This window comes from Protobothrops mucrosquamatus, unplaced genomic scaffold (genome assembly GCF_001527695.2).
Source record: "Protobothrops mucrosquamatus isolate PMUCROS unplaced genomic scaffold, P.Mucros_1.0 scaffold8, whole genome shotgun sequence".
NCBI lineage: Eukaryota > Metazoa > Chordata > Lepidosauria > Squamata > Viperidae > Protobothrops > Protobothrops mucrosquamatus.
The window spans coordinates 2,335,080-2,359,795 of NW_015386395.1; the positions used below are offsets into that span (position 1 = coordinate 2,335,080).

The 24,716-nt window shown below is 39.1% G+C and overlaps 1 protein-coding gene across 1 annotated transcript in view; it reads right to left on the reverse strand.

The window, feature by feature from the left end:
* The window catches only part of LOC114922225, a 42,946-nt gene extending 20,301 nt beyond the window's left edge, over positions 1-22,645 (reverse strand). Inside the window, exons 1-7 of the mRNA XM_029283023.1 lie at positions 22,598-22,645; positions 22,058-22,189; positions 20,122-20,340; positions 11,738-11,861; positions 8,084-8,200; positions 4,236-4,416; positions 1,132-1,293 (exon numbers count right to left, since the gene is read on the reverse strand). Coding sequence (XP_029138856.1) covers positions 1,132-1,293; positions 4,236-4,416; positions 8,084-8,200; positions 11,738-11,861; positions 20,122-20,340; positions 22,058-22,189; positions 22,598-22,645 — 983 coding nt within the window. The remainder of the gene's footprint in view (positions 1-1,131; positions 1,294-4,235; positions 4,417-8,083; positions 8,201-11,737; positions 11,862-20,121; positions 20,341-22,057; positions 22,190-22,597) is intronic.
* Between the last annotated feature and the right edge of the window lie 2,071 nt (positions 22,646-24,716).

Genomic DNA, 24,716 nt, shown 5'->3' on the forward strand with positions numbered 1-24,716 from the left:
AGATATTAAGCTCAAAATTAAGACAGAAGATAATCTAGGCACAAACTTATATTGGGAAACTGGCACTGCAGAAAGAAGCAAAAAACATTGACAGAGAAAAATATATGAGGTGTTACGACATGTTCAGTGTAGTGGGAATATTTCAAAGATCTGTACTGATCCCTCACTGAGTTACTTCTCTGTTTAACTTTCAGCAATATATGCATAATGTTGCATAAAGGCATCAATTTTTTTTTCCTTCTCCTAAGTACTTTCTCACATTCTTAATGCATTAGTTGCATTCTGAGATTAATCCTTATCAATCCTTACAATCATGTAAGACAGAGGGATAGAATCAAGGTCACGTGAAGTATTAATACCACTTTACAATGCCTTGGTAAGGCCACACTTGGAATACTGCATCCAGTTTTGGTCACCACCAGGGCTTTTTTTCTCAGCGAAAAGGTGGCGGAACTCAAACCTGGCCACGCCCCCATCAAACCCTAGGACCGCCCCTTTAGAAAAAAGATGCAAGTAAAATGTGGGAGGGGCTACTTCCGGTTTGGGAGGGGCTATTTCCGGTGCGGCCGGCCCGGAAAAAGGTGCCGGAACGCCGTTCCGCCGCGTTCCGGCAGAAAAAAAGCCCTGGTCACCACGATGTAAAAAAGATGTTGAAACTCTAGAAAGAGTACAGAGAAGAGCAACAAAGATGATTAGGGGACTGGAGGCAAAAACATATAAGGAACAGCTGCTGGAATTGGGTATGTCTAGTTTAACGAAGAGAAGGACGAGGGGGGACATGATAGCAGTGTTCCAATATCTCAGGGGCTGCCACAAAGAAGAGGGAGTCAAGCTATTCTCCAAGGCGCCTGAAGCCAGGACAAGAAGTAACGGGTGGAAACTAACCAAAGAGAGAAGCACCCTAGAACTAAGGAGAAACTTCCTGACAGTTAGAACAATTAACCAGCGGAACAACCTGCCTCTAGAAGCTGTGAATGCTCCAACACTGGAAGTTTTTAAGAAGAAACTGGACAGCCATTTGTCCGAAATGGTATAGGTTTCCTGCCTGAGCAGGAGGTTGGACTAGATGACCTCCAAGGTCCCTTCCAACTTTATCATTATTATTATTATTATTATAGTTCTGTCATTTACCCTCTCAGCTTCCCTTTCAATTGAGAAATCTCTTCAGAGAGTCTTGAATTGAGCTCTTCGGCAGCCTCAATAGTTCTCTGTAGTTTAACATTCTGCATTGCTAGCTGTTTGTTGTCATGGTATAAGTCCTTGATATGGTTTGTCAAATCAGTAGCCTCTTCCCTTTTTTGGAAAAAAAACAGAAAAAAACAATAAATTGAAAAGTGATTTTTGCAATTATATTCCATTACATTACAACGCTAACTATACCATACTCATCATTACATATTCTACATATGGTATGCAACATTGGGTCAAATATTTTATCTTAGGCAACAAATTGTTCATTACAAGTATGGGGTCCAGAGTAATTGTGAACAAATAGTTCCTATTGCCAATAATTCTGTCAATGCTGTGACAATGGATGTCGTCGCTCTGACAACTGAGAATCAGCAGCCATTTTTACTTTTGCTTGTAACATGCCTTTTCTATTCTTTTAGAGTTCCGATGTAGAGGGGGGGATGGGATGAATGCTTGATGGTTTAGCTAGCCATAACACCATAGAAGTGTGGGAACTCAAGGACATGGTCTGATAAGATTTTGGCCAGCCGGTGAGGAAAGCATCTTGCGTTAATTGGGGAATGTGATTTATGACAGCATTTCTGGGATGGGAATTGCAACTTGTTACTTTGTAACTGGGAGAGGAATGTAAGTGCCGATATTTTGTTTCCGAATGAAATGTTCTATAAGAAAGAATTCTTGCCTTGAAGTTCTTTTACTGGTTTCATCTATCGGAACCATGACATATTCACTGTTCTTCTGATATAAGCTATAGGTTCAATGGAAGTAACTTTTCACCATTTCATCTATTATCAAAAATATTGTGGATATATATCTTTCATTGTGTATTATACATTTAAAACATTATTCACCTCACTTTTTATTCAAAAAGCTTTCATAGTGGCTGACAAATAGTATTGTAAGTTAGTTAGCTAGATCATACATATACCATATATATGTAGAAAGTAAGCAGAACATATTAAAAAAAACGTTTTTTACCTTGAATACATGATATTTTGTGGCATATAATTCTTTTTAAAACTATCTTAGCAAGAGAGTAAGGATTGGCTATAAGAATAATTCCAGAAGATATTACATCTTGAAATAGCATTACTGTATATCATATTTTTCCTACATTGTGTTGAAGAGGTTGTACTCAAACTAGTATATATTATTATTTCTGATGGGATTTAGTTACTTGTGTTCATAAAGCATTATTGAGAAAGCTAAACAAAAATATAAAACTACTCCTCTTATCAGTCTTTATAATTAACACATGCTTCTCAAAATTGATACTATGTGAGATAAGTTTATTGGAGTTCCACCTTTAGTTTACATTCTTTATTATTGGCATACCGCACTTCTGAAAACTTAGCTTGTCGCAGTCAAACTACAGCTGATACTGATGCTGTGTGCTTCAATTAAAAAAAGCTCCTACACAATATTTATGGAATAAATTTTAGAAGCATTAGATGAAACTTAGGTACGTGCAGCCCCCTGCATTACCGTCCCACTGGAAGTCCAGTTATTGACAGTCCAAATGGATACTATGCATGTGGATAAATACTGTATATATATTTACTGTATATATTTTCTCCATTGAAAATCAGTAATTTGAGGAACTAAATCAGCACTGAATGACCTTTTGATTTGCCACAACCTTAATTTGTTTGCCCTACTAAATGCTAGCAGAATATTTATCCAACCTTCTGGAGTTATAAGAAGACTCTTAATTGATATAAAAATAAACTGAAGTTCATGTTTGACATAAAAATAAACTGAAGATCACGTTTGCCATATTTTGATCAAAATGTTTATAAAAATGTACTTTAACTTTTCAAACCCAGGCATCTCACCTAGGATCAAGGGCATGGGTACTGGAGCACAGAAATGTTGATGGCAAACATCAACTCAGGAGTGAAGGTTGAGGATATATTATAAAACTACAGTATTCAGTTACAGGCACAGAAACATAGATGAACTAACAGATAGCAGCAAGAATAAAGAAACCAGAATTAATATTGCTTGCATGGGCAGAATACATTGATGAAAGAGTCAAGAATGTTCACTCTTTGGGTAGGAGAGACTTGCTATTGGAATAAGGTAGTAATTTGCAGAGGGGTTTGGTGAAAATATATAACCTTATTGAACTGTGGGCAACGAAACATAAAAAATGCCACATTAAACAAATCCACATGCCATACTGTATTCTCATGCAACATACTCCGCCATATGCAACAGGAATCCAGAAGTATCAACAGATGACGAACCTATACCAAACTTTATTACCAACAAACAGAAGTTTGGAAATACTCTATTTTACTTATTCAATTTTGGCAGTAATATTTATCGATTATGTTCAATTCTATCAATTTTCAGAATGCACAATTATGCCATTTATTTGAATCATTTTAATTTCTTGGCTTCAAATAGTTCCAGATACGGCAAATTTATACTAATGACCACTCTTCCAAAAATGCAACATTTAACTCTATTAACAGTCTCTTTGAGATTCAAGGTAAGAGATTTAGCTGCCTACTTTCAGGATATCTGCAAGCATCATTTTATTCATCCTCCATTAAATAGGTGCCTTCCAGAAATGCTGTATTACAACTTTCAACATTTCTATTTTCAAACAGAATAGCTAATATCTGTACTAAGACTGCAGTAATTACAGGCCAACTTTGTAGTTTTATCCTTCCTGTGTTTCAGGAAAACTTGTAAAGCTTTTCTTTTCCGGATAGCAGTAGAGGAGTTCCATAAAACGCAGATCAGATCTGTAGCACACGTGGCTTATTTATATGGATTTGGATTTTATACATATTTGGTTTGGGGGAATTTTAAATGTTCATTGTTTACTGTTCATTGTTAGCCATGTAAGGCCTTTGAAAATTGGTGACATGCACATAAAGTAAAACAAACTTTTATCATGCCTAACTTTCTTTAATATAATATCACATCACAACATTTGAGAACTCTTGCAGTACAAATGGATTAATCTGGGAAAGTTAATATTGATGCCAGAGCAAACTGTAAGACAACTTCTCAATACTCTTAATACTCACCCTTCCTGTTGACAGTCTGCAATCCAATCTTTCATAACAGAATAGAAGGTAGAAAAATCAACAGTAAGTCCTTGTTCTTCAGGGTCCAATCTCTTGTAGAGAGACTGAAGCCTCCAGTCTTCACAGCTTTGCCCTGTCATTTCTTGTAAGTATTCAATGATGTGGAAAACAGAAACTTGTCCTATGATCCCAGAATAAAGTGGATTATGAATGTGGATAGACCATCCAAAATTATATGTACAATTATTTTAATGAAACACAGGCTAAACTGATATAAATATAAACAAATCAGTACTAGAAAACTGATATATACGGTAAGGCCAAAGATATTAAACTGATCTCCCTTGTTAGTTTTTCCACATACGGACAGGTAAAAAAGGAGGAGGAAGAGGAGGAGAAGAGGAACAGCTGTGTGTATGTTCATGTATATGAGAGAGAGAGAGAGAGAGAGAGAGAGAGAGAGAGAGAGAGAGAGAGAGAGAGAGAGAGAGAGAGAGAGAGATTGTCATTAGTAAACATAACTAGTATGTAACTTTTTTTCCAGTTCCTTTGAGACAGTGTTGACTCCTGGCAACTGCCTGGAGAAGTCCCTGCAGTTTTCTTGGCAAGATTTCAAAAGTGGTTTGCCATTGCCTCCTTCCTAGGGCTGAGAATGACTGGCCCAAGGTCTCCAATTGGCTTTGTGCCAAAGGCAAGACTAGAACCCACAGTCTCATATTTCTAGCCTGGTGCTTTAACCACTACAACAAACTATGTGTACTAGCTGCTCTGTAAATGAATAAAGTCTTAGAAAACTCACAGAAGGAAATTTGTCTGAAATCTTTAATGTAGGATAATTTTTGTTTCCTTTTTTAAATGAGTTTCTTATGAACACAGAAAATCACTTGCAGGAAAACATTCTATACTGAAGCCTCAATATAGAATTAGGGAAAGGTCTAAAATACCCTAAACATTTTCACTAAATTTTAAAACATTTTCAGCTTAATATATCATTTCCCTGTGTTAATTATATGTTATTATTTTTTTCTACGTTAACTTTATTCATCCCATTTAATGAAAACTTTTTTTAAAAAAAGATAAAAATATGTTCATTTTTCTCCTATGATAATTTCCCCAGCATTTTGTACAGCCATTTAGCTACTGTTGTATCAAAACGATAATTATGAGGCAGGTTATATGTCCTTTTCACTTGCCCCTAATGATGGCATAAACATGCAATTTTCTTTTTCTACTATATTTTCATGAAGCTGGCATCCCTAGCTGATTCACCAGTACTTCCAGCAGCGTTTCCTTTCTTAACTCAAAAACATTTTTCCCATGGATTTGATCTGATATGCTCGAAGTACTTTCATTGCTGATGTGGTCAAGAACTGCAATCTGCCCAGAATTTATGGGTTATCTTAGCCTACCATGGGCATAGCGCCTTCCCTCCTAAGTACTGCCTTCCATGACTATTTTATAAAAGGCTGAGTTAAACTGGATACCTAACTTCCACAGAGTAATCTGCCCATTTGTCAGATCTTACATATTGATCAGATTTAGCTCTCTTGAAAAAGTAGGAGCACTGTGCTGCCCAGACTGATTTAAACTGGGAAAGAGCCAGTTCTGCCATATGTTGTTTGCTAGTTCTATCAACACTGAATACATTACAGATCTTTTGTTATCCGAAATGTAGTTTCATACAACATAAACCATAGGGCTGGAAGGGACCTTAGAGGTCTTCTAGTCCAACTTCCTGTTCAAGGCAGGAGGCTTTATACTTCCTTGGTCAAATGGTTTTCCTGTCTATTTTTGAAAACCTCACTGATGGAGCACCCACAAATCCAGGAGGCAATCTATTCCATTGGTTAATAGTTCTCACTATTAGAAAATTTCTCCTTACTTCTAGGTTGGATATCTCTTTAAAAAACTTCCACCCATTACTTCTTCTCCTGCACTCTGGTGCTTTGGAGAATAAGTCACTCTGCTCTTCTCTGTGACGGCCTCTCAAGTACTGGAAGACAGTTATCATGTCCCCTATAATCCTTCTCTTCAATAGCCCAGACATACCGGGCTCCCTCAACTGTTCATTACACAGTTTAGCTTCCAGACCCCTTATCATCTTTGTTGCTCTTCTCTGCACATTTTCTAGTGTCTCAGCATCTTTTTTGTATCATGGGGACCAGAACTGTATGCAGTATTTCAAGTGTGGCCTCACTAGTGTGATATAAAGCAGTGTTATCACTTCTCATGATTTTGATGCTATCCTTTTGTTGATGCAGCCCAGGACTACATTGGCTTTTTGACTGCTGAAGTTTTACGTAGCGGCCATATTTTTTCCAATTTAACTACTTTTATCTACTAAATTTTTGATGCTATGGTAATGAGTGTAATTATGCAAGTTAATCCAGCTATTGACTACAACTGGGTGCAAATGACAACAGATAAATTCAGAATGGACTCCTTGGTCCTTTTTGCAGGCCCAACTATTCCCTTGCAGAATAGTTAAAGACAAGGTGTGCTTGTTAGCATTACTTCATCCCATTTCACTCTGCATCCCTCTCCTATATTTTACCTACCAGCTGGGCTATTTCTGAACTCAGGCGTAGCATTCTTTCAAAATAGCACTAGAACATGTGAAGAAATAATGTGACAGGTCCCAGGTGCAGAAAAGGGTTGCAAAAGGACCATTGAGAGAAATCCCTCTCCTAAACAACTTAACAAGCGGGTAAGCTTGTAATTCTAAGTACCCATTCAAACTCTCCACACTTCACATCAGACTGAAAGATATTTCTTCTGCTAGCACAGGGGTGTCAAACTCGCAGCGACACATCGCAACTTTTTTTCCATTGCCGGCAATGGGGTGGGCGTGGTTTCGCCATGACACATCTGGCCTGTGGGCCAGTAGTTTGACACCCCAGTGCTAGCAGGTAAAAATTTGATAGAAAGGAAAATGAAGCCAGAGAATCCACTGGTTTTTTTAACTTGGCCCACAATAAAGACAGCATTCACAAACCTCCTTATTATGGGAGAATAAGGACTGTAATGGGGTATTTATGTTAGCATTCTTTTCTGTCACCTCAAGGACTGGTGGATAGCATTTTTACTGAGCTACCAGGAAGACCCTACATCACTTCAACAACTGCTGAGTGATGCTATGAAAATGCTTTAAGTCTAGTGACAAAATGACTTAAGTCCCTGAATGCCCTTTACCTACCCATCTTACAAAACTTATTTTAGTACAGAATTGACCAGTTGGAATGAGAATCTGCATCTAACCAAAAATTGCTGTCAGCCTGGACTCTGTTGTATATGCTGCTATACTACACAAGCATGAAAAATTATATGTTAGTTTCTTCATCGTTTTAGGTTTCATTTGTTTTTCAGGCTTGTATTCCTCATAGAATGAAGATATACTTGGATAATGACTAGCAAGATCTAAGACTAGAAAAATACAGGTAGTCTTCACTTAACAACTGGAACTTTCTGTCCCTTAACAATTGAGAGTGGTAAGTCTGTCACTAAGCAACATGATTATTAAGTGAGATGTCACATGACTGCGACTTAAGATTTTACTGCCAGCTTCTCCATTGACTCTGCTTGTCAGAAGCTGCCTGTGCGCACAAATGGCAATCATGTGCCCATGGGGATGCTGCCACTAAGTATGAGAATCAGTTGTAAAGTTACTTTTTCAGTGTCATTGTAACTTCAGAGTTGCTAAATAGGCCAGTTGTTAAGCAAGGACTACCATTAAATAAAACCCCATTAAACTGAGATTAAATTTTCTGTTTGAGTACATTGGTAAAATAATATGGCACATCATTATATTCTCAAAAATTCTTAACAAATGATATTAAAAAGCTTTTTACCTGTTTCTTCTGGATCACATGCTTTGAATGTGCATTTTAGAACATGTTCTTCCGAGTACTGGCCTGCATTCAAAATGATATTCTTACTGCTGATACCAATGCTGTCCCGTGGCATTGCTAAGGAATTAGGAAGTTACATTTAATAAAAATTTGGATGTAATTCTTAAGATTTGCTCAATCTATTCTTGACCTTTCTTCTCTCTTTAAAAAAAATCAAAGAAGAAAAATCTTAACTGGATCTCTATGGTCAGTGGTTCTGAACTTTTTCATAGGTATAACTGATTCTGAACTCTATATCTTTTAGCTGTATAAAAATACTGCTACCTTTTTCTTTTGGAACATACATAGGAAATCTTAGGATGTTCTATTATTTACATTTGCCCCTGGGAATAAATCAAACTGAATTCAGTGATACTTTCTCTGAGTATACACATGTTTACACATATATAGCCTCTACATGTCAAAAAAGGGAAAAAAGTATCTGAACTACTGCTAATTAATACATCACCACTGTTGCCAACATCTCCTTTTTAGGGAAAGTGTTGAAAAGATCCTTTGGCTCCAGCTGTAAAGTCTTTTAGAGGCAATGAAATACCTGAACTGTTTTCAGTCTAGGGTTCAGACCTGGACACGGGGCTGGAATGGCTTTAATTGCTGGAATTGATTACCTATGTCAAGAGTTGGAGGGAGTGAGCTGCTCCTGGTCCTTTGATCTCCAGGCTGCATTTAATACCATTGACCATATTATGATTATATTATCATAATATGGTCGATGGTCATATTATTATCCATATGATTATATCCAGGATCGAGAACTGGAGGAACTTTTTATTGTGGGTGATTCCCTTGAGCACTCCCTTGATATTCCCAGAGAGGATTTCCTTTTACCTCTTCTGTTTAATATCAGTATGAAATCATCCATCAGTTCAAGGATTGATATCATCAGAATGCTGATTTGACTCAGTGGTATATTGTATTCTGGAATGAGCCAGATATTTTCAACCCCCAATAGCAGTACATGATCAAAGAAGCAAGATTCACACATAATCAGTTTAATTTCGGGGGGAAAGGAATAACTTACTTATTTTGAAAACTAAATTTAAAAAAATTATCAATTGTTAATAAGTACATTAAGATGTGTTCTCTGTGCCCTACCCCATCTCCATAAATTCCTAAGATTAAACCATTGCTTATTTCTTAAGGCTGAAATATCCCTCATTTTCCATGTTTTGCTTTCTGTTTCCAAATTACAAGAATACCTTTACAGATGTCATGACTATTTTGTTTCAGTACATGGAAGTTGTGAGGACCTAGACAGGACAAAATAAGTGAGATTGAACTCGAACAAGGCAGCTGCTGTTTGTCCAGAGACAATCTAGTTCTATCTGTTCCAACAATTATTCTGAATGGGTAGCACTCTTCCTGAAAGAGCAGGTCTGTGACACTTCAGGACTCCAAGCTATTGCTAGGATAGGAGGCTGTGATCAAGGAGGCCTTAACCCAGCTTCGTCTAGTACACATAGACACTCTGAGTGAATATTTATGGCAATGATATTTTCATTCATGCCCTCATCACAAGGATAGACTACTAAATTTGCTTTGAGAACTACCTAAAAATTGGAATTGGTGCAGAATGTAACCATATAACCATACCATCTATATGCCTATGGAGATTCTCAGTCATCCAGGTCTTAGTTATCCCAAAAGTGCTTTTTTCAGGAGGCAACCAGACCTGGACTCTCTTGTTTTTCTTTGAAGATGTTTCCCTTCTCATCCAAGTTTCTTCAACTCTGATTGGATGGTGGGGAATGGAAGGATTTATATTCCTTGCAAACAGCTGATCATTTGCATTCTTTTAGAAGGTCGTTGAGGCCACTTGGAGGTTTGTCTGTGTCCAAGGCTCCATACCCATTTACACTACTCAGGTGACCCTGAGGCCAGACAAACCTCCAAGTGGCCTCAACAATTCTCTAAAAGAATGCAAATAACCAGCTGTCTGCAAGGAATATAAATTCTTCCATTCCCCATCATCCAGTCAGAACTGATGAAGCTTCTTGAATGAAAAGCGAAATGTCTTCAAAGAAAAACAAGGAAGTCCAGTTGCCTTTTGAAAAAGCACCTTTAGGACATGCCATCTATATTAGGGGTCCCCAACCCCCAGTCCGTGGACTAGTACCGGGCCGCGGCATGCCAGCAACTGGGCCGCACAAACAAGCGAAGTCCCATGCATGAGATGCAGGCAGCACACAAAACCATGCACCCTCCGGTCCGCGGAAAAACCTCTCTCCACGGAACTGGTCCCTGGTGCCCAAAAGGTTGGGGACCTCTGATCTATATTGTGGGTGCTTCACTGGCTTCTAATAGGTTTCCAGACTGAAAATGTTGGTTTACCCTTTAAAACCCTAAATAATTGATTCCTTTTATTTGCAGAACCATCTCTTTCCACCCAATTTGTTTCTACTGGTTGTATATGTTGAGGGTTCCCAGAATATATGAGGTGAAATCTAGGAGAGACCTGAAGCAGTTTCTCTGTTAAGGGCTCTATTTTGTGGAATAGACTTCTTCTAGATGTCACACTATCTTTAAAAAAAACCCTGCCAAATAGAGTTTTTCTAAAGGGCTTTTGAAAAATTGATATTCCCTAATATGGATTGGTTCCATCGCATTTTAAAAATTACTATTGTTTATTTTAATGTTCAAGTTTAATTTTATTGCATTTTTTACATTTTGTGCATTATATTTTTATAATTACAAGTTGCCAGAATTGTGCAATTTTGGTAGCAAATAAATTAGATATACTTCTGTATTTAAAGAATCAATAGCTTTAAGAATAAACATTCTTTTGACTCAACATACTGTATGAGCAAAAAATAGAAATCTTTAATTATGTAGGTGCTGTAGAACAGAAACTGGCAAAGCCAGGGGGGGAAATAAAGCAGGGAATCAGCTTAGAGTCTCTATGTAGTCACAAGAGGTCACTGACCTCCCAAAAATTGCATATCCATAACCCAAATAAATCCTATGCCTGTGGTGGCGAACCTATGGCATGGGTGCCAGAGGTGGCACGCAGAGCTCTCTCTGTGGGCACCTGCACCATCGCCCCTGTCCTAGGCCTTCAGCTGAGTTTTATAAAACCTTTTTTGCTTTAGGCTTCCACCGCCGTGTGCAAAAAAAAAAAAAAGGTTCAATCAATCAATCAATTTCAACTTCTCACGGGGAAAAAAAGATCTCACAAAAAAAAGATCTCGCAAAGTTGGAATTGATTGATTGAACTTTTTAGTCCCACCCAGTCTGCCATTACCCCCAAAGCCATGCCCATCCAATGGGCCACGCCCACTCAACGGGCCACATCCACCCAATGGGCCACGCCCATCCGGCACCCAAGGATACATAAGTGGGTTTTGGGTTACAGTTTGGGCACTTGGTCTCTAAAAGATTCGCCATCACTGTCCTATGCATATCTCATCCAACTGCCATAATGGTATCTTACTGAATGTTTCTCATTCAAGTGAAATTGGCAGCCAGTTGTATCTAGAACTTTGTCATAAAAACTAAAATATACATTAATTTTAATAGAGTTAAATAGGAAGGGATAATGGTTCATAAATATAAACTGCTATAATATTAACAATTTCAGGAATAGCTAATACTTACTATCTGTTGACAAAACTGCAGTTAATTGCACAACTGCTCTATTCTCAAGAGTGTTGTTATAAGCATGATCCATCATCACTAACAAGTACTTCCTCACCGAAAGCTTGGATCTACAATAGAGTTCCTTCACAGGAAAAAGTTGACATTTTTATCGTCTTGTAACAAACAAACCATAACAGTCCTAAAATCTATAAAAAAGAAGCCTCTTTAGCTAATTACACAATAGGCTTTGTGGACGTAATAAAATATCCAACGGAATGTCCACAAATAAAACTCATTTATAAATTGGGTTACGTCAAATCTTCCCATATACTCATTGTGCAAAAACCTGATAAACATTTAAAATGTGAATGTTACAAAATCAATATTTTGGAATTTACTTTCATGCTTTTGGTAGTTGTTACAGCATTCATGTCTTGGTTGGCTTTGAAAAGGGGTTAGTATACCATCATATTACATTTGTGCAACAAGTCTGTTTTAGGCCTTATATGGTTAGAAGTGGAGAAGTATTTAGAATATGTACTAATAAATCCCCCTAATTAGGAACAATACTTTTCTCCCTTTTATAGGACACTCTGTGATGTTTTCATGCAATTGGAAGAGATTTCCCAGTGTGTCACACTGTCAAGAAACAAATATATTACTTTATTTATTTCTCATCACACACAGGGGGATTAGAAAAGGAATAAACTGTTCCCAGGATAAAGTAGGCACAACTTCAGACGTATTTAAATAAATAATATGAAGTTAGAATTATTTAATGTCTCCATATGAAGACATCTGCCCAAATTATTTCTTTTCGCCAAATGATTTGGAATTTCCAACCCATGTGTGGTTGGTAAAATTTGACAATATAGGTGGCATATAATCAATCGATCAATTAATCCAACCCACTATACATGGCAGATTCTAGGACATTTGAGACCCCCCCCTTTTTTTAAAGGAAATGGTAGTATGTAATCATTCTTTTAGAATGCTGTTCGTTTAGGAAGACAGGGAAATTTAAAGCAGTCCTCAAGTCAATGAGGTCTTATATAAATAAAGATTATAGCTCACAAGGCACTGTTTAAGGGCTAATAGCTATGAACCACATGTTGCATTAGTAGATTACTATTAAGGTTCGGTTGGGAACAGTTAAGAAAGCAGCCTGGTTTGTCTGACAAACAATTTGCAACGTTATTACCGGTAGCAATCTGCCCGCGTTAAATCGACTGAACAGGGAAACCCTGGAACTGCCAAGCCACCGAGTACTGCAGTCCTTGAAACGCTACCACCCTAGAAAGGCTTTTTGCTCACGGCGTGGAAGGATTAATTACAGCAGGGGTCCTCAATCTTGGCAACTTTAAGACTTGTGGACTTCAACTCCCAGAATTCTGGGAGTTGAAGTCCACAAGTCTTAAAGTTACCAAGGTTGAGGACCCCTGATATTACAGCAAGAGGGAGGAGTTCACGGTGAGAAAGGCGTTTCTCCGCCCGGCGAAAAGTAAAGAACGATGATGACGGAAAGAAGTTTCTTCCCTCAGAGAAGGAAATGGGGGGGAGAGGGGAGAAAAGGGAAGAACAATTCCTCATCCAAGGCGCGAGCCGAGATGGAGGCTGGGGCGCGCGCCTTCTTCCGGGCGCTTGGGAAAAAAAGGCGGGAAAACCCCAAAGGAAAGATAATGGCGGATGCTGCTCCCTCAGCGTCTGGAAAATGCGAGACCCTAATCCGCTCGAGGCGGGGGGGTCCAATAGTTCACTTGGTGATGTAAGCATAAGTATAAGGCAGGATCAAGTAATGCCCTATTTTAAAGTACAGTTGTTTGAGTTTCTAGAAAAATGGTTTATTGGGATTAGCTGTCTTTTTTCAGTACAGGTAGTCCTCGACTTACAACAGTTTATTTAGTGACTGTTCAAAGTTACAAGGATATCGAGAAATGTGACTTATGACCAGTTTTCACACTTACGACCGTTGCAGCATCCCCATAGTCACGTGATTTACATTTGGATGCTGGACAACTGACCCACTTTTATGACACTTGCAGTGTCCTGGAGTCAATCGTGTGATCTCCTTTTGTGACCTGATAAGCAAAGTCAATGGGGAAGCCAGATTCACTTAACAACCGTGTTACTAATTTAAGAGCTGCAATGATTCATTTAACAAATGTGGCTAGAAAAGTCATAAAAGGGGCAAAACTCACTTAACAAATTTCTCACTTAACATAAATTTTGGACTCAATTGTGGTCGTACGTTGAAGACTACCTATACGAAGGGCCTGTTCTTGTCATAGCCATCCCCCATTCTTGTTTTGATCAATATTGTGGGATAAAAGTGGATTATCAATTACTTTATACGTTATATTTGAATTGTAGAAAGAATGTGCCTCTAAATCATACTCTAGTTGCTATTTCCTTCAGCAATAAGTAGCACTAATACTATAGTAAAATTGCGGTTTGTAAAGGGCAGCACTTTATTGTTTGGAATCATGATAGAATTTCCGGACAATATTTTTAGATCCAGAAATGGGGTTAATGGGTCAGCTAGCAGATTTTACTGTCACCTAATGCTTTTCTGCACTGCAGTATTACATAGTCTATATTGTTGTTAATTGCAAAGTCGTGTCCGACCCATCGTGACCCCATGGACAACGTTCCTCCAGGCCTTCCTGTCATCTTCTGGAGTCCATTTAAGCTCACAGCTTCTGCTTCAGTGACTCCATCCAGCCATCTCATTCTCTGTCGTCCCGTTCTTCTGTTGCCCTCAATCTTTCCCAGTATTAGGCCCTTCTCCAGTGAGAAGTCTATATACTATGTGTAAAAAAGCCAGGAATAAAGCTTGCTTAAGAAATCCCATTCACGAGTGATGGCCTGGAATTTTGTCCAGACAGTCTTAAAACAGCACTGGTTTGTTGATTCTCCTGAATTTTTAAAATTTTTCCCACCTTTGCATGGGCAGAATTTTCAGTCATATGGGTCCCATTGATATAACTTTTGTATTAGTCCCCTGTGCTGATTATCCTTCATACTAGGTATCTTCCTATTTAGACATCCACTTTTAGACCAATAAAAAGAAAAGCAGTTTTATCATTCTTCTTGTTATTTGGGGAAGAGCCCAAGAAAGGCCCCAGGGAAGGAAGAGCTCTAAGGCAAAACTGGCAAAATTCTTGCAAAATTTACTGGAGAAGGAAAGAAAGTCCAGCCTTTCACTTTTTACTATTGTGGGGTCCTTGATGCTCTGAATTTGGTGGTTTTCTTGCAGACATTTTATTACCAAAATAGGTAACATCATCAGTGCTAGATGATTAGACTTCTAGCACTGATGTTACCTAGTTTGGTAATGAAACATGTCCTGGAACCACTAAGCTCAGAGAGCATTTCCACAGTTCAATCTTGAGCTACAAATATTTTCTTCTGTTGATATTTTCACTATTCCATCACTGAAGAAGAGTGGAAATGAGATTGGTCTTTCAATATTTTACTAATTAATTTATTTTTAAAAAGCGATCAACGGATGAACTGAAAGGGTAAAAAAGGGATTCGTCAATCAAGGTTTCTTCAGAAGATGAAAACACATATACACATTCACCAGAAATTCAGATTGAAAGAAATACAGGAAATCAGGAATTGGAGGAGCCATGGAATTGAGGTCTTTGAGTACAATGAAATGAAGCGCAAATCTGCTCTGCTATTTTGGAACAGGTTGAAAAACATTCCTGATGCATAGCAGAAAAAGATGGGTGAAAGTTGCATTCTCAGGGTAGATAGAGGACACGCTGTGCATTCCTGTCCTTGAAAAAGAGTGGGCCATACTCATGCTGTGCAGATAAGCACTCAGTCTGTGTAGTAGTTCAGAATAAACCATTTTTATCAGGAGATCTTGATGGTATTTTAAAATAATTTTATTAAAGTTTGGAAATGCAAACAAAACCCAATGCAAACTAATTAGTATGAAAAGAATGCAGAGAAAAACAATGAAAAAAGAAAAGATATGTATAAAGAAAGGACTTCCCCCTTCATCAAGACATACATGATTTCAGTAACATTACCTAGGAGGTCTTAATTTAGAAGCACACTAACTATATAGACTATTATCTCAAAGTGATATTTAACACATATCCTAAAGTAGTAATAGTAATCACTATTTCAGCTACCAAAAAATGAAGGAAAATATAATTATCCGCATTGGTCATGCTAGCTGATAATCTGTGAAATTAGGAAGAGGTACTGCATCTCACCTTGTGCTCCTTGATCTCTCTGGCTTTCATGGTATCGTGTTGGACTGACTTTGAGGGTTGAGGTTGGGAAACCCTATTTTACAGTGGTTCTCCTTTCTCTGTTGCCAATTCTAATCAGTGATGGTGGGTGGAGAGAGCGAGCCCATAGCCCGCCCGCCATTTGGGCAGTACTGCAGAATACAATGTTTTCTCCCCTTCTGTTTAACCAGGGCTTTTTTTCTCATAGAACGCCCAGAACGTAGTTCCGGCACCTTTTTTGGATGGAACCTTGTAGGGTAGGCAAGGTGGGTTGTATGACGTGTGTGAGTTCCGGCACCTTTTTTTTTTTTTTTTTTTAGAAAAAAGCACTGTGTTTAACATCTACAAAGAATTTTCCAGATGAGGTCATCCATTGTTTTGAGATCCAGTATCATCAGTAAGCAGATTATATCTAGTTCTAAGTCTTAATCCTGTACCATTCTAGGCAGTGCTGTTGAAGTCGTAGCTCTATATGTGGAAGCTAAGTGGGTCTGGATGGGAGGAACAGGTTCAGGCTCAATATTGGAAAGGCTATGTGGTTGTCTCTCCCCCCCCCCCCCACATACACACACAAACATATCAGTTCTAGGAATACAATTCCATTTTTAAGTCTCAATGGGATGGTACTTTTCCATATGATTGTGTCCCATAGGGCACAATATTGGGGTCCTTTGGACTCTCAGTTCCTATTCAAAAATCAGGTGGCACTTGTGGCCAAGAGGGCTTTGCACAGATACATTTGCACCTTTTTCTGAGTTGTGAGGCTCTTCAAACAGTCAGTCATGGCCTGGCCACTTCACAATTGCATTACTGCAATGGAACTGCCCTTGAAGACTGTCCAGAAGCTACAACTGGTCTAGAATGCAACAGCACAAGTAATGGTAGGAGCAGCACATGAACTTGTGACCCTACCTGTATTGCTTCACAATCTGCTCTGATTACCAGTTGATTTCTCGGTGCAGTTAAAGTTGCTGATTTTCAATTTTAAAGTACTGTATGGTATAGGGCCTGGCTATCTAAGGGATCGTATATTTCTATGGTCTGTTTGATGTGATCAAGGAGGATACTGTAGGTGTGCTGCAGATTTTATCCCTCAAATGGTGTCATCTATTCTGATTGATTGATTGATCTTAAGTGGTGTGTCTACTTAGTTGCAATGCCTGTCATCTGGAATACAATGTACCCCCAGAGATTCATGCAGTTACCATGAGGATGTTTGGAAGAGTTAGCGGTAAAAGGAAACCAGGCTATCAAAGAACATGGTGGCTGGCCACCATTGAAGCTGGCGCCTGCCAGAACATAGAAGAACTCAAGATGTGGAAAGACCTGGCCCATAGAATTGCCCAAGAGCTGGACACAACATCATCATCATCATGATATTTTTAAAAAAATACATTATTTCATCTTTGAGGGCTTTTTCAAAAGGATAACTTTTATTTTGAATTTTTGAAGGAAATATTTCCCCCTTTTGTAGGACTAACCTCACTTTAAACTTTTGATGTGACAATAGAAATATTTGGGAAGCTAGAACATTTTCCACTGCACTGGCCCAGGTGATAAATTTTCCCAATGCCTTATATGTTCCTAATGCCTTATATCTTCCTCCAGAAAAAAAGGAAATGACGCTTTCGTGGAATGACCTTGTGGTTTGGGGTCACAGGAAGGGTCTTCTTAATTGGATGAGGGGCTGCTAAAAGCCCATTCCGAATGGCCAGCAATCTGTGCCTCTTATCACTGATTGGCTCTTCCTTTACCAGTTTGGCTTCAGGCATCTGCTGGCTCTTAAGATGCTGGGGCAAGCGAAAAATAAAAAAAGTTAGCTTTGGCCGAAGCTGAGGGAAACCTAATTTGAAGATCTTAAGCCCAGCAGTTGTTCTCTCTGGCTCAGCACTGTTTTCTTCTTCATTAGACATTGACTTATTGTCCTAGAAAGATGGATATAAAAAAGCAATAAAAATGAGGGACCAGGAGTATTAGTGTCTTCTGAAATCCCTACATTTCTAATCATCCCCACCCTATATTCCACCAAAACAAATGTTCATCTATAAGGATACAAAATAGTTATATTGCCTAGAAGTGCCAGAACATATAGTCCAACTCCTCTGGAAGATCCTAGAGAAGGGTAGCCCTGAGGATCTGTGTGAATTTGTTAAATCTATATGATTAGAGAATGTATATCAAGAGTAGGGATGATTTTGGAATCCAAATTCTTTGGTCCTCTTAACTCTAGGATAGGGAAATATGAATCTAATAAAAAATTAGGAGCTAAAAGGAAGGGACTCTTGAGTTCTGATTATGAAAATGGGTTGAACAGATGGTTATAGGTTTAACAAATGCTATTACATTTAATCGTTGAATAAATCATCTTCACTAATGCTGTGCTTTAGTATCAAATTCTGGGAAAGGGTCAGAGAACAAAGAAATTATTGCCTTTGGTCCTTGCTTAAAAGTTTTTAAGAGGTATTGCATTGCCTGCTATCAGACATGAGAATAAAAACCCAAAACATATCCATGTATGTTAATTTGTGGATTTTCTCACTGGGAAATCATATAGTAGCTTGCTGTCGGGTTCCTAGTGAAAGAAGACTAACAATGTCCTAGAACAAGTCAGGAATAATCAGTCAAGTTTCCTATACCTTATTCTATCTCATATCTAACCAGTTAGGAGTCTGGTTCAATTTTAATGAAATGTTTGTACTTCATTAAAAGAGGTACTTGGTGTATTAAAAATGACAGCACTTTATTAATTTCTTTAACTCTCATAATAGACAAGGTGGACAAATAATAAAACAAGCATATAAACTGTGGCCCCGACATTCTTGCATGCAATAAAGCACATGTATTAAATGGTGAAACTTGATTCATGACATCACAATGCCCACTTCATTGTTCTGGCAGGGTTTTTCCCCCACTGCCTTCCTCAGTCCTTTAGAGCAGAGCTCACATGTAATATGTTCTCTACAACATTTGTTAAAGCATGTACCATGTTTTCCTGAAAATAAGACCCAGTCTTATATTTTTTTGCCTCCAAAAGAGGCAGTAGATCTTATTTTCAGGGATGTTTTTTCCCAACACCTGCTTTGTCTTGCGGCGGCACCAACAAGCCCATCCAGCAGGAGGCTGTGTGGCCTGCCACACTGTGCCACCACCACGAGGCGAGGCAGGCGGGGGAGAGGGTGTAGCTGCCCCTAGTGCTCCATAGGCACCCGAACACTTTCCCCCTGAATGGAGATCTGAGGTAGACTGGAAGCTCCATCTGCTTACGAATGGGGCGCTTGGAGACGGAGCAATTAGCTTCGTTCCCAAGCGCTCAATAGGCTTCTGTCCCAAGCGCCCCATAGGCGCCCAAACACCTTTCCCCCAAACAGAGATTGCTCCGTCTCCAAGTGCCCCATTCACAAGCAGATGGAGCTTCCAGTTTCCGTCAGATCTCCATTCAGGGGGGAAGTGTTTGGGCGCCTATGGGGCGCTTGGTTATGAACAAATTGCTTCGTTCCCAAGCGCCCCATAGGCACCCAAACACTTCCCCCCATCTCCGTGTGCAGAGTTACCTGCTCTGTGCCAAGGGGCTGGCAGGCTGTGGCTGCTGCTGGACACCATTGGCTCCCGCACGCTTACTGCCGCTTGTGCTGACCATGCAAACCCCCAGGCTTATTTTTGGTAGGGCTTATGTTAGGCCCACCCCAAAAAATCAGGATTGGGCGTATTTTCAGGATAGGTCTTATTTTCAGGAAACACGGCAGGCAAGCATTGTGAGGAACACTGTTCTCTGTAAGGCTGCAACTGAATATGGTCATTTAGAAAAGATAACAAGCCTGCTCATTTGACTGGCACACCTGGCACCACCCATTTTAGAATCTAGCAGTAAAGTATCCGATCTTTACATGGTCATGCCTACTATACTTTTGGGGCAAGCAGGCTGAGGATGAAAAAGTAACCAAGATTACATAACTCACACAGGCAGGGAAAGCGGTTGGATGAAGGTTTGAGAGATTTTTTTTAATGAAATAATGCCAATTTCAAGATTTGCACCACAGTTTTTATAGTTTTTTCATCTTAGAATGACAGGAAACGTATCTGTTTTCAGCAGTTATAGTCAGAAAGGACTCCAAAGATTGCAGAGAGAGGACTCAAGGACCACATATTACTTACCTCTAACATAACACTACCTGTCTCTTCCACACATTCTTTTCCTCTCACACACAAACATGTACAGTACATATATAAGCAGCCTAAATCTGGCAGGTAAAGGTAAGCAAATATGCTTGTATTTTGCATACTGACCTCTTCCTTTGGATAAATCTCTTTTTGCTCAACAGAGGTCAAAGATTTCTCTGAAAACATCATATCACCTGTATGGTTATCAGTCATCTACAAGAACAATATAGGATTGAATAGGATTGGCAAAGAGGAAGGATACAGGTTCAAAAATCTTAATAGCTAAGGTACTGCATGGCTATGGGCTCTTTTGATCAGAATTTCCATGCAGTCCTCTCCGATGCACAAGAAAGTACCCATTCCATCAATATGATTTCCTTAGAATTTGATGGTGTCAAACTAGACCAGGGATGTCAAACTCAATTTCACTGAGGGCCGCATCAGCATTGCGGTTGCCTTTGGGGGGCCAGGTGGATGTGGCCAGAGTGGGTGCAGCCTACTGGGTGGGTGTGGCCTACTGGGTGGGCGTGGCCAGTTCTACATCATCCGCGTCAAGGGTGCCTGTGGGGGCCTGGGCAGGAGTGGGACAGATCTGAGGGTCTCTGGCAGAAAGTGGGACCGGGGCAAGTGCCAAGGCATGGTCCACCAGGGCAAGTGCCAAGATGACCACCACAAAATTGTACATTGGCTCCCGGCTGGCCTGGGCCAGGGCCAAGGCAGCGGGGGCCGTTCCCTCATTGTTTTCAGGATGGCCACATGAAACCACTTCGCGGGCCGCATCCAGCCCCCGGGCCTTGTGTTTGACATGTCTGAACTAGACAGATAGCAGACCATTAAGGAAATGTACATTCAAACATGCTCCGGGCTATATAGAGAGCCACAGCAAAGAAGCAGTACAACTTTTCAGAACATTTAAGTTAGGTCCCTGCCATGGCTGGCCTCAAGCTTGGGCAAGGACTGTGGCAGTTTGTCTCCCTGGAACTCCCTGTTAGAGCACTGCTGGATACAGGACTACTTGGAAATCACACTGGGCATTAGAGAGGTTTCAGAGCCATGTTTATGATTTCCCATAATGCTCTTGATGCAAATTTCCTTGGGACATTGCTGAAATGAAAATGGTAAATTGCAGCGCTAATTGCAATCTCAAAGAATGATGGCAATCTCAAATGTGTAAGGGGAGTTCAGGTAGCTGGCAGGACATTGAGACTATAGCTACTACCAAAGAATGCTGGCATTGCACTTTCTTTATACCTGTAACAGAATAAGGTTAAAAATGGCCAAAGGGATAAAATCGATTGTGTCATTTCAATCAGCACAGTTTGGGATTTGCTTTATTGAATTTTGCTGAATATTCCTAACGCAGTGAGCCAAATCAGAATTATCCTCCTTATTGCTTTTTTTCCTATCTGCAGACAGTTTTTTTAAAAATTGGGAGCACAAATGTATCCCACTTCTATCACTCTGGTGGTACAGTTTGCCCAACCACTTTAATCTGCTTACTACATAAACCAGTTCTTAATAGAGTAATAAAGAAGCTGTGGAGGAAAGAGAATAAATAGATGGATTCATAGCTGTGTTAGAACCAAAATTTCATTTAGCTATATAAATATTTGTATCTCCTAACATCTGATCATATATATACCCTACGGAGATAATGATTATAAATACTAATAAAACTTCAAAAAAATTAACAGCTTCTAAGTAAGACAACAGGTTATAAATACTTCAAATACATACAAACTTAACAGCTGACTTCATCAAAATCCAGTAGAATTAAACTTTAAGACATTGAAAAATAAATCTCTCAGAATTTGTTAAGGCTCCATATTGCATACATCCATCAATGTGTCAAAGTGAATATAGCTATCCAAGATTCTTAAATGTTTAAATAAGGTATATGTTTCTTTCCTATTTTCTATAGCTTACTCACTTTACTGATTTCATAGTGTCTGAAAAAAGTGGAATTTCCCACTCTCTGCTGCTTATTCTCCTCATGGTGGTAGTTGGGGGGGAGCTTACTAATGTCAACTGGAGTATCAAATTGGTCTTTCCCCAGCACCTCCTACAAATGGCAAAGAATGATCCTTATGTACAATATAGAGAGAAACAAGTTTTACTTAAAGCCAATGAAAGTTAAAAAGTGCACAAAGAAATCCTATGCCTCAAAAATATTTCCAAGAATGGACTTGCCAAAATTTTGCTCAAATGTGTAAACTTCAGTACATAGACAAAACATTTGCATACAATTATTACATCAGCTTGAATGTAAAATAGATTCTCTTCAGAGCTGCCAAGAACGTTGTCCATTTATTGTGAGGAGTCTGCCTTTTCTAAAAGGATACTAAACAGTAGTACTTTAGTTTAAAACATCAAAGCTTCTTAGAAAGTATCTGATAAAATTGCACAACAGTAGAACTTCCTTTCCACTTGTTCACAGAAGGAATTGGACCATTCTTCTTTTGCTCCTTACCCGACTTTGCTCAAAGAGGTTGCTAAACTTCTGGAACAGTCTATCCATGCTGGAGGGGAGGAAGGTAGCAGAAGCTGTACCCCCCTGCTTCAGAGATGTCATTCCCCATACCCCACAAAAAACTATCAGCAGCAGCATCTTTGCCTAGTTCGCTGTTCTGCAGCTGCCTGAGCTAGACCTGCATAAAAGGCAAGAAACAAGAGGAAAGATCAGAGAAGAAACGTTCCCCAGCCCCCTGCTTGTTTATACATCCTCCCCAAAAAATATTCTTCCATCATCTTTTTTCCCACAATAATTCTTGTATCCGATTGGTAAAACTGAGCTTAAATAGAATTCTCTGTCTCCTCCCAAAATCCTACTCAAACTGTTCTGCCATCCAATCGCTTCTCAATAACTTGAGTTATTCTCGCATCTGGATTCAGTGACCAACCTGCTAGCTCTCCACCTTCTCTACCAAATTCTAATCAGTTCCTTTCAGCCAACAGTTGATTTAACAAAAATTCTAGAACTTGCCAACATCACTGAACATTGGTCAGGTTATTGTTTCTCTATAGAACAGGCACCTTTATGACCTGTGGACTTCAAGTTCCAGAATTCCTTAGCCAGCATGGCTGGCTCAACAATTCTGAAAGTTGAAGGGCATAGGTCACAAAGGGGCCATAGTTGCCCAATCCTGCTATAGACCTGTATTGGTCTGGATTAGAAGGAGACTGTTATTCTTAAACTCACCCTTCCCTATTCTGGGTCCATTCCAGACGTATTTGATATAATCCCCATAATTACCGAGCAGCTTGTATAGTTGGAGATAAAAGGTCATAATCTGATACAGTGTTTCTCAACCTCAGTAACTTTTAAGATTTGTAGATTTCAATTCCCAGCTGGCTGGAAATTCTGGTAGTTGAAGTCCACACATTGTAAAGTTGCTGAAGTTGAAAAACATTGATGTAACACATTGGGAGAAGACTAAATATTTAAGGCCTATTGCCCTAACAAGTTACGATTTCTAGTGTGCACAGATAAAAGAAGAAAATGAGATACAGGATAAAAGAACACTCAGTTCAAATGTTCTAACTTTTCCAGTTCGGAGGGTACAGTATCGGATGACTCCTTGATTCAACACCAAACAATATATAAAAACATCACCATGCTTGAGAGAAATATAATTTATTTGGTTAACCCAATTTTCTCTGATCACATAATACACTGCACCATACACTAACCATTAACTAAACTGGCATGTCAAAGGTAGTTGGACTCCTTGTGCTTTGGTCTATTGCGCAAAGATCATCAATGAAACAGATATTTTCAGGATTTATTAAAAAAGAAGAAACAGTAAGAAAGCTACTTTGTAGACAAAAAATTTGAAATCCAAGAATTAAATCAGTCATTTCATATAACAATAAACTCGTAGCCAGAATGATAGTTCTACATCTGGGGTGTGAGAAGTTCGCTGAGGATGGGGCTCCAGCACGAGTTTGAAAGCTTAGAAGACTAAATCTCTAGTCCCGGTGACCAAACCCAGATTGGATCCTGCAACATTATCCTGGGACATGTATATTTACTTTCATTTATGGTAGTTCCATAGTACAAAGAACTTTGATAAAACTCTATGGAGATTCTCAATTATCCAGGTCATGGTTGTGTTGGAAAAGGCAACTGGATTTTCTTGGGGTTTTGTTTTCTTTGAAAACATTTCACTTCTCATCCAAGAAGCTTCTTCAGTTCTGATAAAATTCCAGTTTTTTTGTGTTACCTTTATTTATTATTTATTTATTTATTTATTATATTTCTACCCCGCCCTTCTCCCTGCGGATTCAGGGCGGCTTACAACCATTCAAAAACAAATACATAAATACAAAAATACCAAACTTAACATGTTAATTAAAATGAAACATTATTCTAAGACCGAAAATTCGAATTTTTTTTTTTTTTAATTATTTTAAAACCAAATTAAAATAACCCTTAGGCCAGTCCTGCTAACTTGAATAGCCATGTCTTGAGGGCGCGGCGGAAGGAGGGGAGATCCGGAATCACCCGGATCTCTGGGGGTAGCTCGTTCCAAAGGGTGGGAGCTCCAACAGAGAAGGCCCTCCCCCTGGGGGTCGCCAGCCGGCACTGT